At 39.4% G+C, this 19,194-nt stretch overlaps 1 protein-coding gene across 4 annotated transcripts in view; it reads left to right on the top strand.

Annotated features, from left to right (window-relative positions):
* Nucleotides 1–19,194, top strand: part of vav2 (vav 2 guanine nucleotide exchange factor) — a 237,648-nt gene that overhangs the window by 199,566 nt on the left and 18,888 nt on the right. For 2 of the 4 annotated variants that reach the window (XM_061061084.1, XM_061061086.1), the window contains exons 9-16: nt 6,384–6,483; nt 9,529–9,624; nt 14,439–14,507; nt 14,717–14,803; nt 16,939–17,024; nt 17,138–17,270; nt 17,988–18,097; nt 18,273–18,374. In XM_061061084.1, coding sequence (XP_060917067.1) covers nt 6,384–6,483; nt 9,529–9,624; nt 14,439–14,507; nt 14,717–14,803; nt 16,939–17,024; nt 17,138–17,270; nt 17,988–18,097; nt 18,273–18,374 — 783 coding nt within the window. Of the gene's footprint in view, nt 1–6,383; nt 6,484–9,528; nt 9,625–14,438; nt 14,508–14,716; nt 14,804–16,935; nt 17,025–17,137; nt 17,271–17,987; nt 18,098–18,272; nt 18,375–19,194 lie in introns of all 4 variants that reach the window. The other 2 variants (XM_061061083.1, XM_061061085.1) reach the window with 1 other exon arrangement.

The raw sequence follows: 19,194 nt of genomic DNA, 5'->3' as shown, positions 1-19,194 counted from the left end.
AACAGAATTCTTACTGGACATGTTGTTATTAAAGTCATAGGTCTTGGGCAGTGTTGTGCAAGTTCACACTTAATAGAGCTAGCTTAAAGTTCAGTTTTATTTTTAGTCCACAGTTTTACATTTTGAACTGAGAGCACAGTCCAGAAAATGAACTAGTTCACATTCATGTATTCTTTCTTTTGTGGCTGCACTGAGCTCCTCTTATTAATAAAGCATCCTTCCTTCCCGTCGTCTTGGTATCATTTAAGGAAATTAACTGTATGCTATTACAACTTATTGGTTTAATAAATATTGCAAAGATTAATTCTGTACAGGAAAAGGTGAAGAGGCATGAGCTCATTAATAATTATAATGAATACATGTTCAGCAGCGCTGAATGAATGTGTATGATGGACACTTTACATAGAAGCCGATGCCTCCAGTGTGTGAATGTGTAGGTTTGACCTGCGGTGGAAAAGCGCTTTGAGTAGTCTGAAGACTAGAAAAGCGCTAAACAAGCTTATTTACCATTTACCTGTGACAGGATATTGTGTTGAAAAATGATTGTAAAACCCCAAATTTAAACCCAATAAACTGAAATCTGATTTAAAAGAATAAACATCAACGTTATAAACTTAATAGGGACCCAAACCTTGAGAAAAGATCACGACTTTGAGTCTACCTTGTTGTTTTCTAATGGATTCTGACCTTTTATTTCTGACAGAAACATCTCACATTTACCTTCTATTCATAAACAAATCTTCTGATGACACACCATTCATATTTACCGTCAGTGACATTCCCCAGAATGCAATGCTGGGTTATTTTAAGAGAGCAGTTCATTAGATTTGCAGATTCTGTGCGTCACAGGCTCTTGCCTCTCTTCATGTGATTGACATGTATACCTGCCTCATTATGAGCCCCTCTTGTCCGTCGCGATAAGCTACAGTGACCGGTGGATTTGGACAACAGGCATGTTGGTGATTATTGTGAAGACTTGACTTTGAATAATTAATACGGTTATCTATGCGTGTAAGTCCCTGTGACCTTTACAACAATGTGCTTGTACCTTTTTTTTTCTCACGTCGGTTCACGAGATGAAAAGGTTTATTTTGTTTTTGTTCTATTTGTCATTGAAGTGAATGCCATGGTGAAATGTCATTGGTTTATCTCAAACACTTCTCAACAGCCAGAGCTGACCTGAATAGAAAAGTGGGCTCACAGGAAGCTCTTTAAAACTAAAAGGGCATCTAAGTGCCCTCTTGTTGATGTCCTTATTTCCAACATTCCCCAACTCATTTCCGGAGTCATCTGGCTCGCATTGCCTAATCATGGCAGCACTATGAGCCTCTTTATTGGAGGTCTTTGCTCTATGTTCTCCTCCATTTGCTGTGTGCTGAATGTGTTGAGTGGAGGTGAGGGGGTCCCAATGCCATGTGTCACAGAATATTAGCTGGCTCCACAGCCTGTCACTTCTGGTTTGCTCTGAGAGTTTCTCAGTCGTTTGACTAGGCTCGCAGGGCTGCACGGGGGGGGGGTGAGGCCCAGGGCGCGGTAAGTCAAAATTGCATTTTCTGTAAAATAACATGCACGACAGCATCGTCATTATGAAAGAGGCCAGCACAGCGGGGCCATATCAACAACACTGAAAAGAATGTAGACGGCAAGTTTTGACTGCACCAGCTCAACTCTCTTCTTCCCCAAAAGGGAAACTGTCTCAAACAGCAGCTGTTCAGAGGCTGTACTGCTTCTGTTTTTCTTTTATACTAATGCCTGTTTCCACTCCAATGATGGTCTGCTTTTAATTATAGCTTGCACAATATAACAATTAGCTTTACTAGGAGAAGTAAATGTCAGCTTTTGTTGGCCGGGGGAATCAAATATCAGCGAAGGGAGGGAGCAGATAAGTGCAAGCCTGTAAGGATTACATTCAAATCTGTTATTATTTGCAAATGCTTTATGAGGAAGAAAACACATTCAACTCATTTGAGGGACCCTGACAGATCGACATGATACATTTTGATGACATGATACATTGCGATGGACTCAGTGCAAATGTACAATTTGTCGAAAGAACTGATGATTAATGTCAACACTTCTACGAGGGAAATTTGATATTTGCTTGCATAATAAGCCGTTGAAAATGCTGAAAAGGATCATCAGAAGTTTGTTCAATGCAGATCATCATTTGCAGTTTAATTAAGATATTGAATGCTACATTCAGACTTTGATTTATATACTATAAAGTGTTTTATATTGCAAACATCAAATAAAAAGCACAAGGAGAAGGAGAAGACAGGAAATGATGTGATGAGTTTTTACCTTCCACCCAGTGTTTCCAGAGGTGGTGTCAAATAAGCAGCTTATTATCATGACACGGCCTTATTATGTATGAAGAGTGGATGCCTGCCGCAGGAAGTAGAGAGCTTGCATGTCATTAGCCCTTTTGTTTCATTGTCAGACTCAATGAGGAGGACGACGCTTTAGACTAGCCTCTTTAGTTTCTAATATAATAAATACAGACTTACAGGGAGAGAGGGAGTGTTTCTTTTTCTTTTATTCTATCTTTCAACCTGTACAGCCGGTGTTCTATCAGATAGTGCTACCCATCAAGATGTGCTACCAGGCAGTTATTTGCAAAACATGGAGCATTGTTTGATAGGGGCTATTAGTATATCCTGTAATATCTTAAATAAAGGTTTTATTATAGAGATCTGTATATTCACCTGCTTCTTGTTTACTTACAGTGTGAATGTAGCAAACACTTGTGTTTTAAAGCGATTCTGGAGCATCATTTGATGGGGGAGAAATGTCCATCAAGATACCCTTGCCCTGATATCTTAAATAACAGAGTATCAAAACGTGCTCCTGAGTAAGTAGTGAATTTAAATAAAGTTGTTTTGTTGTTCACAGGGGATACAGATAGTCTTTGCTATCGTTTCTTGCTGTAGCATTTTGTCGACAGAGCGGCACATCTGGACAGAAGACGGGAACAATGTACAAATTCAGGCCTGATTTTTTGGTTGCACAACTGATTTAGAAGTCTGCCTGAATTACAGCTCTAGAGAAAGCCTGAAGCAGTCAAACCAGAGGCTTCTTTGTAGAGGACTTAACCTCTTTCTAGGGGCATGAGCTCTGAAAAGGGAGTTAGACTCGAACCCTTTCCTAGTTGATATGAAGTTTTCGAGGGAACTTTTTGACAGTTACTGACCTAAATGCCTCTAAAGGACCTACGGACATTAAGAGCAATGAAACTCTTAAAGTTGGGGTATGCTTCTAGGATAGCTAGCTAGTGCCTCCACAGGAGCGTTAAGCCCTTTTCAGACTGCTTTTTATTTGTGCAAAAGTGTCGTAACTAAGCTCAGCCATCATGCCGTCTATGATTCCTCGACGGCGTAATATTGGTGTCCCAGTCTGTGAGTTCACAGTGCGTCTCAGCGTTGCGGAAGAACGGCACAGTGGGAGCTCCACACTCTACAGTAGACACACATTCAGACAGGCACGCACACACAGCGCTGCGCTCCCCCGCTAGCTCCACTAAAACCGCCTCCGATGCAGTACAGAGGTGGGATCACTTCTGCGACATTTAGACGGAAGGCTAAACTTCACAGGGGCCTAAATATGGCGGCTTGAAGCGGAGGTCTGAACAGGGCTTAAGGTAGCTTGTGTTTTTCCAAAAATGCCTCAAAGCCATTCCTCAGTGTGTTAACCTGCCCCATATTTCATAAACATATAAATCTCCAATCAGGGTGATATCTGCTGAATATGCCTCAATTACAGGAGGGGGTTTGGTGCATCAGCTTTAGCATTTAAAAAATTAGCTCACACATTCGTCTGGTTCCTAAGCTACCAGGCACATAGTGGAACACATAAAGACGCATTATTTACACACCCACACATCCTCCCACTCCACCCCACAAACACACACGCCTGAACATAAAAGATAAAGGATAGCCTTCTTTCAAGTTCAGCTAGATGAGCAAACAAATTCCACTTTGAAATTTTCATTGAATTTTCATTCACTCGCAAGTGATTTGAGAAAAAAAAACCACATTTTGTTCCCTTTGAGTACATTCCTTAATTAAGGCCACCAACTGATGAATATAAATGATCCTCCTGAAAACAACCTTCATGATATCTAGCCTTCAGAAACTGCACAAACACGTCCCTGTTGAAGAAGAATGGGTGCTACAAACCATGCTGTGCGGCACAGTCCACCTGCTGTTTCATAAAGGATCAATCACCCATTTATCTCAATAACTTAAGTTGTCCTGGATGGATGAGAGCTGAGGGGACCTGTCTCCCCGAGTGTGGATCAAGTCTTAATCAGGAGCCTGTTAGCCCAGGGCCAGTTTAACCCGGGTAGAAGACTAACTGCAGGGAGTGAGAGCGTCTCCTGGGCTCCTGTAAAGCTCGAGTAATCATAAGGGGTGGAGCTGTAAGGAGAAGAGGATGACCAACTGATGAATGGATATGACAGAAAACTCTGCTTTTCAAGAGAAAGATTTTGGTTCAGTTGTAAGAACTCAGCCTCTGGCATAATATCACACCGATACACAGTTTTACAGACAACATTACTACTGCAGAGTTTTTCCTTTGAGAGATTGTGTACGTGTTTCAGAATAAAGAATAGAACTTCCAGCTCTATCAACTGTCCTATCTCTCAAAACAAAGAGTACAGAACTGGAACTGCAATCATTCTACAATCAAAGGACAATAGTCTTACTTCATAATTATCCGTGAAACATTAAGAAAGTGAATCTTTTTGTTTTTTTGGCTTTATTTTACCATCAATATTCCTCTTTCACAGAGGTGTTTTGGCTAAGACAGTAACATAAAAAATAAACATAAAGGAACTAACAACAGACAATGAGAACAACAACAAATGCAATAAATGATGAATCAGCAGAATTAAAACAACACGACATGGTGAAATAAGTGAATGAATCTTTATTCCTGTTCAATAACTAAAGGATGTAAGTCATCTTGCAGTATTCCATGCTCATAAAATAATAAAGTTGAATGAAACCCTATAGGCCAAGATGAGGACGCAAAATCACCACATTAACATTGAATTGTTAAAGGTTAAATGACTTAAGAAAAACACTGATTATGTCAAACTAAGCACATGACATGTATGTCTGTAGGGAAAAGGTCAGGTATCATGTCATGTAGTTTATTTCCTGAACTTTTATCTCTGCTCCTTCATTCAAACTTTTCACTGGTTGCTGTTTTTGCAGTCTATCTCTTGTCTCTGTCACAGATCTATAAGAGGCTTAATTAGACTTCAGGGTGCCAGCTCTCCTGGGGTGGGGTGAAGGAGCGCAGAGGGTGGGAGGGGTTTAGCACTATACCAGCCGTGCCAATGCTCTACTTTGAGTCAGTGAGTGAGTGAGTGAGTGAGTGAGCAGGAGGAATGTGTGCCACGTGCAGTGGCATCCTCCAGGCAAGATGACTTTGAACTTCCTCCCAGCTGAACCCACAGATCTGTGTCAGGGTTCCATTGTATTATCTAATGAACGCACTTCTCATATACTCACGGCTAGAAATTAAGAGATGTTTTTTTTTCCTACTCACACGCTGATAAGAGGGGCTCTGCTGAGCAGCTGATATAAAGCAGCGTCTTTCATTAGTGCTCTGTGAATATAGTGAGTCTGCAAGAGGATGTGGGCCCCTTTAAATGTCACCCTGGGATCAGAATTCAGTCATTTCTTATTCATGGTATTCACGTCCAGTCCTAATCATAATTCATTTATACACATTCATTTATCTGGCTCATATAGAGCCTAATGACTCTCAGGCTGACCGCTCAAATTGTGTTATTAATCTAATAATTAATGTGCAGTACATCGCCTGAAGGCTCCCAGACCATCACCACTGAAAAGCTAATTGCTGACTGGCAGCAATTTTCCTTGTCTCTATGTTTTTACAGAGAAATGATATAATTCCAACATTTTGATGATAAAGAATAACCCCATTATTCCTGTTTGAACCTCACATTTAGATTTTAACCGTACTCTAAGCTATGGACAGGTTTTATGTGCCCTCATGTCTTGGAGTTCTCTCACAGAGGAAGCAGAAAGTATCTGACTCCAAATCTCAGCTGCAGATTTCTCTTAACAGACATTAATATTTTATTTTGAGGAGCCAGAACATTTTATAAGTGTTCAGCTGCAGAGGGCCTTGTTGGAGTGAATGCAGTTAGCAGCTTAAAAATGGAATGTAATCAGGAAGCCTGTAATTTTTTTGTCTCTGTAGTACTTGAATGGTTCACCATATCGGGTCTTTACTGAAAACAGTTTTACACTTTCTTCACGATATGATTGGTTTCAGAAAGCAGAATGAGGAGTTGTGACACGGTATTATAGTGAACCATTGTTGATCATGTTGTTGTCCATTTCCAGGTTGTTGATCTACGGTCAGTACTGCAGCCACATGGAGAACGCCCAGAAGACACTGGATGAGCTAATAGCAACACGAGAGGACGTCAAGATTAAAGTAGAGGTGATGTCCTTTAACACGCAACATAAACACATGAGACACCACTGACTTTGTACATTGTTATTCCTTTGATTATACATTGAAGATTAATCAATGAAAACAAGCCTGAATGCAAGGAAAGCAAAACAAGATCTGCACATTAAGAAGCTCCCGTGCAGGATGTGTGCAGATCTTGTTTTTGCTTTCCTTACCTTTCTTTGTTTTTTTGGATCCAGCACCCACTGAGGGATGTGTGTGTATTTTTAGATTGTACAACAAGCCTAAATACCTAAGCCTAAACAAGACTGAAAAAGGGGGCAAAATGTATCTCTGACTCCCTTTACACACTGTATGAACATCAGGCCTGGGTGATTGGATCGCAAGTGGCCAGCTTCACTTACAGGATATAAACGCACCCAGGACACATTGAGGACTTACTGAGATCTGAGCACTTATGCGACACACAGAGGTGGTCTAGGACACGTTTGTCCACATTGGTCTGGCAGTGTGTACGCCCATTTCTCCTAGGTCACATCAATGGTTGCCCACTCTCCCCTTTTACATGGCATTCAACATGTGGAGTAACAGTCCACTCTCTCTTATACATGACTGAGTTTTCCTCCTGTGCCTCAGACTGTATTGAATCTTTAACACAGGAAGATCCCACACTGAGGAGGACAGAGGTGGAGACTGCACAAGTAAAAGATGTGATCAACAAGCTAAACAGCATAGGTGATATTAATTAGAACCAAGAGGAGCACAGTTCATGGTAATGCAGTGCTGTGACAGTACAGATGTTTTACAACATGGATCTCTGTGTTAATTGGATCTTGTGGAGAAAGTCCAGTCAGCAGTGTATGTTGACTATCGACACAACTTTAAAGGAACATCAGGCTTCATGATCAAAGTTTATAATCACATGCTCTGAAAGGGTTTAACGTGCTAGTTTGCATTTATGCAGCCTGAAAGTGTTTTATGATCACAAGTGGTCAATGGAGACATAAAAGGAGACACATGTGCTTGAACACTCATACCGTTAGCCTCATAATTGCCTAAGTCATATTTTGGCCAAATTGTGATATTGGCCTAACTCTACTCTCCTAACACTGCTGATTCACCGTGCATTATTGGCTAAGTCCTTAGCCTATCAGAATGCTTGTTACATTCCAAAATCACTTTCTGCCTAAGTCATCTCTCTTGACTTAGGCATTTTTGACGCTACATACAAAGATGGCAGCCCCCATGAAAAGTAGGGCTCAGCTGACCACAAGTGAAGCATTAGCTCTCCTCTATGATTAATCTGGTAAACTAGCTCATATTTCTTCAACTTTCTATAAAGTAAATGTACTTTCAGTCGATCATTGGAATTATGAACTGCAGAGGTGTGGACTCGAGTCACATGACTTGGAATGTGTTTTTCCTTCTTTACTGAAAACCTTAAAATATGACTTAAGCAATTATGCTATAAGGCTAACGATACATGGTGCCATCCACTTGTGATCCGATCGCTCAGGAGACATGTTAATATCATGACCTTTATTTGTAACACCGAGTCGAACTGTTTGGAAAGTCAAGATTCTTTTTTTTTCTAATTTTTCTCATGTATCTGTATGTCAATATTTATAGACACATAAATACACCTACAAATCTAATAAGGAATAAAATCAGTGAAAAAATAAATAAAGATATAGATTTTTTTTTAAAAAGCAAGACAAAACAGGCAGCACACAGTTACTGTAGCACCTCAAAGGTGAAAATTGTGAGGGTGAAATGAGAAAGTGGCTTTATTAATAAAAATAAAACCAGACAAAAACATTTAAAGCCACAGGACAGCACAAAAGCCCTTAACCAGAGTGTAAAAACTTGGGATGATGCAGTACAGCATGTCACAAATCAGACCCCCCCTCTCCCCCCCTTTTTCCAGAAAACAAAGCAGAATATTTGACAGAACATGCTATTAACAGTTATAATAATAATAAATCATTTTAACATGTTAGCCACCTTCTAAAATGAAATTATACAAAATAATACAGAATGTGACATCCTTCATGACATCAGTGATGGTGGAAAAAGGATGAATATATTCATTAATACGGTTAAAGTTTTCAATTTTTGGAGACATATTCAAATGAAATTAGAAAGACTAAAAATGTGATTTTCAAATATGGCCTCAGAATACTAATGATTCTAAAATTTCTGTCGAAACAAACATGATTCAGACGTCTATTTAAAGTACATTCACTGGAATTTTGAGAGAGGAGAGGATTTGAAATGACTGTCTTAAAATGTTAAGTTTAGAAGCTCCTTATTTATCTTGATTTTGTCTGATTTATTTCTTTGAGCTTTTGAAAAACAAGGTTGCTTGACGTTTATTAAATCTTAGTTAAATCTTAGTGAGGTCAATCTTGAACTCCTTTATGTTGACACTTCTTTTCATGACTGATCGTCTCTTGGTCATTATTCCATGGACGTGTTGGTCTGGATTCTAGATCAGAGGCTAACAAACTTCTGTAATGATGGAATTAATGACTACAGCAATGGCTCTCAGAGTTGTTGATAAAATAGTGAGATCATTAAGGATGTTGACAATGTGATGTTCTGTCTGAAAAGAGACGCTCTCTGTAAGCGGGTTAAACAGCTTCCCGCTGTTTTCCAACACCAGAAGAGGGATAAGCAGTTCCTGTTACTCAACAGTTCGAGAAAAGTGAATAAAGAAATGCACACTGCACACACCATGTGAGTGACCCTTACAGCATGAATCTTACAAAAGGTGGTTTTCTTCGTCTATAGAAATATTCATTAGTCAGAAGAATTTCCTAGTCAGCATTCAGCATTACTGCGTCACAAACGGCTGGCACCACCAGAGCTGTTGTGTCCCCAATGAATAAAACCGGCCTTGTTGTCGCTAATGGAATGCACCATGAATGAGTGGAAGCAGTTATGGCATTGCAACAAAGCACAATGAATTATTAAACAATGAATGAAGGCTTTTTTGGGGCAGGAAAATGTGCAATGCAGCGTTATGCAATGTGTAATAACCGCCCTGCTGCTCGTGTCATTGTTTTGCAGGAATGTACTATGAAAGTGCAGGAAGGGAAGTTCAAGCTGCAGGATCTGCTGGTGGTTCCCATGCAGCGGGTGCTGAAGTATCACCTACTACTGAAGGTAGGAGACATCTCGACACAGCAGAAACTACAATGCGATCTATTTTGAATTGCAACATTAACGAGAGGGAAAAAGCTAGAACATCAAAGCAAAGCACTTTTTATATTTATATCCAAATCATTTGATTTCAGAATAGACTGTCCATCTTTGCCTGCATCACAGCTCTTTGAATTTCTCTCAGACAGATCTTAAAGAAAGGAAGTCTTCATGACTTTGATGACTGAAGCAGATGGAATGGAAATGGATTTTTCACACTTTACTTTCCATCTTTTAACTATCAAACACTCATCCCCCCCGTAAGGCTTGAAAGAAGGCTCTGAAACTGTGTAGCTTGCCTTTCTCCTCGAGGAAGCTGTAGTCAGCTTGAATTCACAGCATGTACAGTACTATGCATCTGAGCAGTGGCCCAGTTTCACTGTGACAACAAAAAGTTTGTCAGACAAATTCTTGTTAGCTTCATTTCCTCAAAACCTTTTACTAAAATGTATGTTGCATGATAATGGTGCATCAACAATCATCAATTTGCATCCAAGTTTTTATGAACTATCAGTGTTTCCCACACAGAAGATACCTGGGCGGGTATATTTCCAACCTGTTTTTATTTCATTTTTCATTTACTCATAAAATTACACTCTCCCCCCGCCCGCTCAGCTCCGTACAAAACTGAAGCTTCTCATGGCTTAAAAATGTTAATGTACAGCTGCTTGCTGCTGATGCTGTGCTGGACTCCTATAAATAAAGCAACATCAACTGGAACTTTTCAAAACGGGAGGCGTAGGCTACTCTGTGTGTTTGGGTCTGTGCGCGTGCGTGGATGAATTGAGCAACTGTTGCAAAAACTACATTCATTTAGGGGGCAAAACAAATTTGATATAAATACAAACCTAATGTTAAAATAAACCCTAAGATAAGAGTAAGAAGAAAAAATAAAGTATGTCGGATTACCTGGTTAAATAAAGGTTAAATGAAAATAAAAAATATGCAAGTAATGATTTTCTACCTATTCAAAAACAAGCATTGTTCAAACACGTTTTAAGGTCTCTTATAGACTTCCCTCTAGGTTTTTCACATTAGGGCTACACATATAAAACAATAGACCTGTACTATTTATGGGAGTAGAGGCCATTTAACAAGTGCTTTTAGCCTTGCAATACTTCAAGGTGAATATTTCCTTTCCTGAACACCATGTTATTCCTGTTTGTTAGATTCATTCATTTCTGTGTTTATTCAGTCTGAACCTTAACAACTACCCTTGCGTTAGGCTCAGTCTGTTACTGAGGTTTGACTGATAATAGTTTTCCTCTGGTTTTGCCCTTTTTCTTTTATTGTTTCACTGACTTTTAGTCTTTCCAAAGTGTGTTTGCTGTTGTTGTTTTTCGTGGCCAGTCCATCAACTATTTGCGCAGCGACTCTTTGCCCTTTTGGAAACTGTCAAATGCACTTTATTACTTTAAAAAGTCACCGCGGTAACACACACTGCTACCTGACATTTAGAACTATACTGCTTAGGCTCTGTGTTTTTTAACCTCTGTGCTTGTGCTTTGGTTCAGACTTGGTTTTCATAAATTGTTTCCTTCAGTGTTGTTCTATCCTCTGATTCAAATATGCATATTTGTTTGTCAAAATAGCCACAAAAGATAAGCCAATCAAAGGCAAGATATTCTGGGGCGCCGTGTAACCTAGTAGTCATTTTGCACGCACCCCATGACCAGAGGCTATGGTGCTGCTTCATGTCATCCCCCACTTTCTCCTTACAACATTTCCTGTCTCTCATTGGCTGTTCAATCCAAAAAAGATGTAGACGGCCCACAAATGAAAAAAATAAAATTAAACGTGGAAAGGCATTCTGCCAGTGTTTCTCTGTAAAACAATTACACCAATGTCCTTCAAAAACAAGTTTCCCCTCAGGGATAATAAAGTTTAAGTTTAAATTATAAATCAGTAATCATTATGAGGACATGAAAATCATTTGCATCATTTCAGCTTCTGCATTGTGTGTGTGCATATACTGAGCACACACAAGTTATATAGCTGATTTTCTTTTTTCTTTTTTTTTAATAATTGGAAAGCAAATGAAGCTACTGCCAACTATAATCAGTAACTCCACACATGCACGGATTCTGCTTGTTCTTATATGCAAATGTATAACTGCAAAATATATCTGACCTCTTATTTTCCTGCCAACATTTCACCCTGAAGCTCTCTTCCTGGTGGTCATGTATAAAACACGCCTGCCACTATAATAATCCCAGTGATTACTTTTGCATGTTAATGAGTGCTGAGCATGTATCAAAGTATATGATGGTGGTGGATAATGGACGGGACGGGGGGGGTTTGGAGGCGGGTGTTTACGTCAGGTGATTGTGGGACTATGCAGAGAGTGCTGCTTCTTGTGTATTAATTTGAATGGAGCCGCTGCAGGAGTCTCAGCAAGGCACTGAGGTGAAATCAACCACACGCTAATCAGATTAAACGCACCCCATTTCACAGCTTCCCACAGCTCTGTAGTAAAACTCAGCTGTGTGCTGTGGCTGCAGGGCATGTCAGACTGACATGTCTTGTTTGGGAGTGTGTGTGTGTGTCCAGTCGTGCCTAAGGACACATCTTCAGCTGATTTTTGTATAGATTTCATCAAAGCAGTGTTGTACAATTTGGGCCTGGGCTGAATACTCGTCACTCGTCATCTTTTATGTATCAGAGCTGCACTCTAAATAAAGTCACCGACATCATCTCATAAGTCATTCTCCTCAAGAAGGGTTTTGAATGTTTGATGAACTCCCAGTGTTTTTTAGGAACCCATGTGATCTTGGTCTTTCATCTAAAGTTGGGTGAATGGGTTCTTACAGCAGCATGTTGTACCCCCCTGCTCAAATGCTCAAAAAAACTGCTGAGTAAGCAGGTCACTTGGATAAAATGGGAGTAGAGAAATGAGGTGAAACCAAGCTCGAAAGCAGTACTTTCCACTTGATGATGATGATGCTGGTGGTGCTGCTGCTGGTGGTGGTGGTGGTGGTGGTGACGCTGTTAGTTCAGGATGCTTGCACAGTAGGGGTGGTAAAGTGGGGGTCGTATCAACAGAGTCACACCCTCTTATGAAAGTCAGTTTGAATTGGAGACGCTACATTCTGTTGTCATACAGCAAATATAAAGCAACCGATTCAACATGTGTTAACACAGCTGACTGAGAGATAAAACATTTAGAACAAATTATGAAGCATAAATGCACAGCCTGCTTTGCCAAGATGTCCTGTGTAAGCTAAATGTGTCATTCTGTGGCGACACTAAAACTCTTTATTTATTATTTATCTCAATGACAGTTGGTTTCTTCTGTTTGCTGGTGCGTGTCCAGATGTTTTTGACTGGGGTGGCCCAACTGGGGCACTAACTTATACAGGGGTGGCCTGGAGTGGGATGTGTCAACAAACTCAAAGAAATAACTGTTTACCTTTTCTGACCTCACCAATCATTTGTACTTCATAACACAAGATAATAATTAGCTTAATTTTTGAATGGCACAAAAATAAGATAATTAAATAGATGTGCAAAGTTTTCAGTTGCAATTAAAAGCAAAGGAAATGATGCTACTTTGATATGTAAAGAAAATACGAGCAGCCTTTGCCAAAAGAAAGACGTTATAGTTGGTTTTAACATAAGTCCCGCCTCTGACAGGGCAAATAGCCAATCAGTTCAGTATTTTTGGGGTGGCAGCTGGGGTGGCCAATCACATTTCTTGGTTGGCCCATGCCACCCCTCTGGAAACGTCCCCGTCTTTTTGCCTTTATTTTTGTCGTAGCATTGTTTTGGTACACATCATTGTGTCTTGTATGAGGTAGTAGGTTTGTCTTCGTTGTATAACTGAAGGATGGAGCATTGTTACATTTATCTTTTAAAGGCCATACTACATGAACTGCCTTCTTATGTATGTTCTCTGCTGATTCCTGAAGCTGTCAGCAGCTGTAGTCTTAAATCTGATGGACTCATGATGTATTTCATTCCTTGAACTAAGTGCTTTTATTGTGTTTGCTCCATCATCTTGGTCTTTGCCATGGAGTCACCTTGAACTAGAGCCTTTAGTTGTCTTGGAAGATTTAAAAGCAGGATAAAGGATCATTGGATGACTGTATGCAAATGTTTCTCTGTTTAACGCTTCTGATTTGTTGATTTATATAATATTTGTTTAGAGTCTGTCTTGTTCTTCGTCTGAAACTTTAATCCTGCTGTCTTGGCCAAGACTCTCTTGTAATAGAGATCTTGTATCTCAGTGAGCGTTTTAAAAAGTACAGCAATTTGATTATGTGTCACGTTGGATTTCCAAAGCAGAGTTTATTGGATTTACCAACTGGTAGGACAGCTGGCACCATTTCATTTTTATTTAAAAAAACTATAAAGAATTTCATGACACCATTTTTCTAAGTTTAAGAAAATTTAATTTATTTGTTGTGTTCTGCCATATTCTTTATCCACTTTATAAATCAGCCCAATGTGCCAGAGGGAGAGGCAAGAGGCAGAACCAAAACAATGTAACATATTTGTTATTGATCGCCTACATGGAGGACAGAGTGGTATGAACATGAAATCATGTTTACCATTATCTGTTGCCATGAAAAAGAGTTTTACCCTCAGGGGCTAGTTAGCACAGTCTCTGGCTTCCCCTTGTCTTTAATTGTTTATGTGTGTTGCTGTTGGTGGCCTCATCATTGTCACATCCACAGTACAGATCAGCTATACATGTCAAAACAGAGCCCTCTCATTAGTTTGTTGGTGTGATATATTTCAATTAAGTGTAATGTATGTTTTCATGTTGCTTCTTGCAGGAACTTCTGAGTCACTCAACTGACCGACCAGAGAGGCAACAACTAAAGGAGGCTCTGGAGGCCATGCAGGTCTGTGTAACACATAAGCATGAATGTGGGTTCATAAGTGGGCTTTAAAGAATATTGCATAACTACTACCACAGTGCTCAAAGCCATAGCTGTATAAATTGTTTCTAACAGCTACTGTGCCTCTAAGGAGTGTAAACCTAGCATGATATGACAGATGTCAGAAAGATTTTGAGTTGAAGGCTGAAAGAACGTTTGCGTTTCTCTCACAGGATCTGGCCATGTACATCAACGAAGTCAAGAGGGACAACGAGACACTGAAGAAAATCAGTGAATTCCAAAGTTCAATAGAGAATCTTGTAAGTACTGTGGACTCCTCTGTCATATCCTTTTCTTATCAAGGGGAGACATTTTCCCAACAGTTTGACTTGAAGCCTGTTTAAAGGCGTTGAAACTCAAATGTATGAATCGGCTTCTGATGATTGATGATGGAATCGTACTTGAACACGTTTTTATGTGCATTAGTTGGTACAAAACTGACAATTTCACATGATACTTTTACACCTTGTTGACTGGTTTGTAAGGAGCTGGAAAACTGTGATCATGAGCGTAATCAGTAACACTTTAAATAAAGGTCACAATATTCACCATTAACTTGCTAATTAGCATGCTAATTAGTAGCATACTGGCTGCTTATTAGTCATTATTAAGCGCTTATTGGTACCTCATTCTACATGACTCTAGTCTATAACTAAAAGGTCGTTAACTAAGAGTTCATTACTGCTTATTGATAGTAAGTTAGGAAGTTGTTGAACATGAATTATGTCGTTCATATGCTTTGCTTAGTATGGCTCTTATAAAGTAGAAGTTAGCAAAAGCTATTAAGATTACTCATCTATAACACTTTCCTAACTCACTATCAATAAGCAAAGTAAATTAGGGGGTATTGAGGGCAAACTATTAGTTAATGGCCTTTAAGCTATAGACTATGGTCATGTAGAGTAAAGTCCTAATAAGCACTTAATAATGAGAAATAAGAAGCAGGTACGGTTAACTAGCATGCTAATTAGCAACAACTTAATGGTGAAAATTATGACCTTTATTTTCGGAAGTGTTACCACATTTCTATAAGTGTATTCTCATGAAGAACACACACTCTCACTCGCTGTTTCTTTGTATCTTTATCTTATTTCCTTACAACATTTATTTGGGCCTTTTTGTCTTAATTTGACAGCGTCTGTACATAGGGCGCGACCTATGCGCTAGGCCATCTTTGCCCTGAAGACACATTTTTTTAAGGAATTTGTTGTAATATTACGGGGAAAAAAAGGCTTATTTGCTTCTTTGACAGTGATAACATGGGACTGCTGAACATGAAGCTACAGCTCGCAGCTACTGAGTTTATTGGCAGAGAGACTAGAAGCAGCTAGCCTTCTTCTTTCAACCAAAGCTAGAATATCTAGAGAACCTGTCAACATCTCTGAAGCTCACAGATAACGGCAATGTTGCTGCAATTGCAATACTCAACCCACTGCTTTATGAGATTGATGTCAGAAACCACATTCCTTTAAATGCTTCCAACTTTGTCTTTTTGAATTCGGAATCATACATCATTGGTAATTCAATTTTCCAGCCTCTATCGTCATTTATAATGCAAGACTTGACATCTTATTTAGAAGTCAGTTTTCTTTGTTTTTAGGAACTAATACACCATGACCAATGCAATCAACAGGCTGGGATTTAAAGTTTGTCAAGGTGATTAGTCACTAAGTATCACAGAGCTGTAACCCACTGTTGAAGATGTCAACTTTTGGTTCCTCTGCTCAAAAATGGCATCATTTTGTTTCCACCTGTCATGATCCACTGACGGTGAAATGTCCTCAATACATCATGTCGCAGAACATGAACAAGAGAATTTATGTACAGTCTAGACTCAAGTTTATTTCCCATATTTGTCTTCACAACACTCTTCTGGGTTTGGTTTGGACTTTCAGTCACTTTTTTCTTTTTTCACATCGACTCCTACTCTACTGCTCTCGTTGGTTCTCATGGTTGACTAGTAATGGCCAATACGTTAATTTACATATATAATGTACAGTGGGGGGGGGTGTTCATGCGTTAAGTAATTTAAGGTATCCTTAAATTACTTCTTTCCTAGATTTCAGACTTTATCCACTATCATATCCCTACAATAAAGGCACAAAAAGCCCAAAAATAATTAATTAACTTGACCTTCAAGGGGGGGGCGGGGGGTGCCCCCCAAATATAATGGTAGGGGAAACACTGATGTGTACATGGCAACATATGGACTAAACAACTTGGAAAAGTAACTATACATGGACTGAAAAGTTCTCAAGCTTTATCCTTCAGTATATATCTATATGGATTCTCTCTGACATTCAAGGGTAGCTGAATTATGAATGGTTCCTCATTAAATGTAGACGTTGTAGTTGACAGTGAGTTGACATTCCGTGTGTGACTGTGACCTAAGCAGCAAGTGAAACTGGAGGAGTACGGGAGGCCAAAGATAGATGGAGAACTGAAGGTGTGCTCCATCGTCAACCGAACGAAACAGGATCGGTGAGTCGAACTGTACAGAAAGTCCACCCAGAAATAAATTAGTCCAAATTAAGACGTGCTGTCACTGCAAACATTAACAATGAATATTTATGTTTGGTTGTCCGTGTCTCCAGGTATATATTCCTGTTCGATAAAGTGGTCATAGTCTGCAAGAGGAAAGGCTACAGCTATGAGCTCAAAGAGATTATTGAACTGCAGTCATATAAAATGTCAGACGACCCAATGAACAACAGAGACATGAAAAAGGTAAGAATGGTACTCGATGTAAAAATGGAACCAGATCATTTCGTACGCTGAGATCTTTGTAAAGGCAGCCTTGCTCGTGCAGGTGATGAAACCTCCTGTGTAATCATTACAAATGTTGCCCTTGAGCTGAAGCAGCGTGTTGATGGTAATTTCAGATATGGAATTTATGAGTAATGCATTGAAGTGTCAGATCTGCATTGTGCCCGTCCGTGCTTGAACGACCATGTAAATGAAATGAAGGTCATTTAGAATTCATGAAATCGTCCTGCAGAGCATCACGCCGATGGTCTAACATGGCTTTCTTTTTTTTCTTTTTTTGGGTTTGTATCTGCATGTGTCTCTCCATGTTTGCATGTGTAACTGGGTCTTTCTCTGGTGTCTTTCTTTTTGCATGCTTACCAGTCAAGTGGAAAAATGGTAAGCTCAACTGACCCTTTTTTATTTCTCTCATCTTCTCATAGTGGCCTATTTTTGGCAATGGTGTTGTTGGGTGTGATTGCTTGGCACCGACCGGCTCTCTGACTTGCCCTCCAGCTTTTAGTCAGATTCATCGCTAAAGCATGTGGAGCGTCTGTTAGCTCTAAATTAAATGCGATTGTAATTGCAATATGCTTTTGTACATATTTATTCAGGTATCACAAGCTTCTGTGCCTGTCTCTGTCATTGCCATCCATATATATCTCTGCCATCTGTTCCTCACTCACTTTTTCTCTGCAGTGGTCGTATGGTTTTTACCTGATCCACCTGCAAGGGAAGCAGGGCTTCCAGTTCTTTTGTAAAACTGAGGAGACAAAGAGGAAGTGGATGGAGCAGTTTGACATGGCCATGTAAGTATCATTACATGATGGAGTCAAAATCAGCTATGCGAATATGTGTAATTTTAAACTTTGATTCAGTGTCTATTTTGCTTGTCCAGTGAATTGAACACCCAACAAACAAGCTTTTTTTGATCAAATTAAAGCAAAATCAGTGTCCGTCATGTTTTGTTATTTATGTCACTAGGTCCAACATCAAGCCAGAGAGAGCCACAGCCAATCAGCATAACTTCCAAATGCACACATTTGATAAGAACACCAACTGTAGAGCCTGCAAGATGCTCCTGAGGTAACGACCTGGATAACTCCACTGCTGCATCACAGCACGTTCCTGTTCTACGATGAATAATAAATGCTCCCTCCTCCAGACTTTCCAGGGAATATGAAATATCCAACAATGTTCAATGTTTCAAAACACTTTATGTTTTTTATATGAGCAATCTTTATTTAAAAAAGAAAAGTCCTGCACTGAAATATTTTTCAATAACAGAAATGTCTGTGTTTTGGGAAAGGGCTTTAGAAGAAGATAGTTAGCTTTCTCATGTCGGTGGTGTTAAATGTGAATCTACCAAAGACACCTGCTCACTTAGCTTAGCACAGGAAAGCAGGGGGGAAGGAAACAGCCCAGCTTGGTGCAAAGGGAAACCCAGATTTGAGGTTAGAAATTCAATCAAACAGCACCTCTGAAGGTGAAAGCTGTATGGTCACATTGCATTCATTTACGAATAAATAACACCTACACGGTTGTCAGTCTATTTAAGTAAAGTTTGCAGGTCATACTGTATCACTTCTGCTCTAGGAGAAGTGCTTAAAAGGCTCTCCACAATCTCATTATCGTTCCTAGGGATGTCCCCAAACGTCAGCTTTCTTTCCCAATACTGCACCCTGCAGGTAGAAAGTATTTACAAAAACATTACTTACATTTAAGCCAAAAGAAGAAACATTTAACTGTTTATCACAAGTATACAAGTGTTTCTCTTCAAATTAATAATAACAGATTAACTGCACACACATGTATATATATATATATATATATATATGTACACTGTTTACATATTTACATGTGAATTGCAGTGCAGATCAAATATAAAGCAACAGAAATTAGAAAA

This window comes from Labrus mixtus, chromosome 17 (assembly GCF_963584025.1).
Source record: "Labrus mixtus chromosome 17, fLabMix1.1, whole genome shotgun sequence".
NCBI lineage: Eukaryota > Metazoa > Chordata > Actinopteri > Labriformes > Labridae > Labrus > Labrus mixtus.
This window is presented reverse-complemented; position numbering and strand designations above follow the sequence as displayed.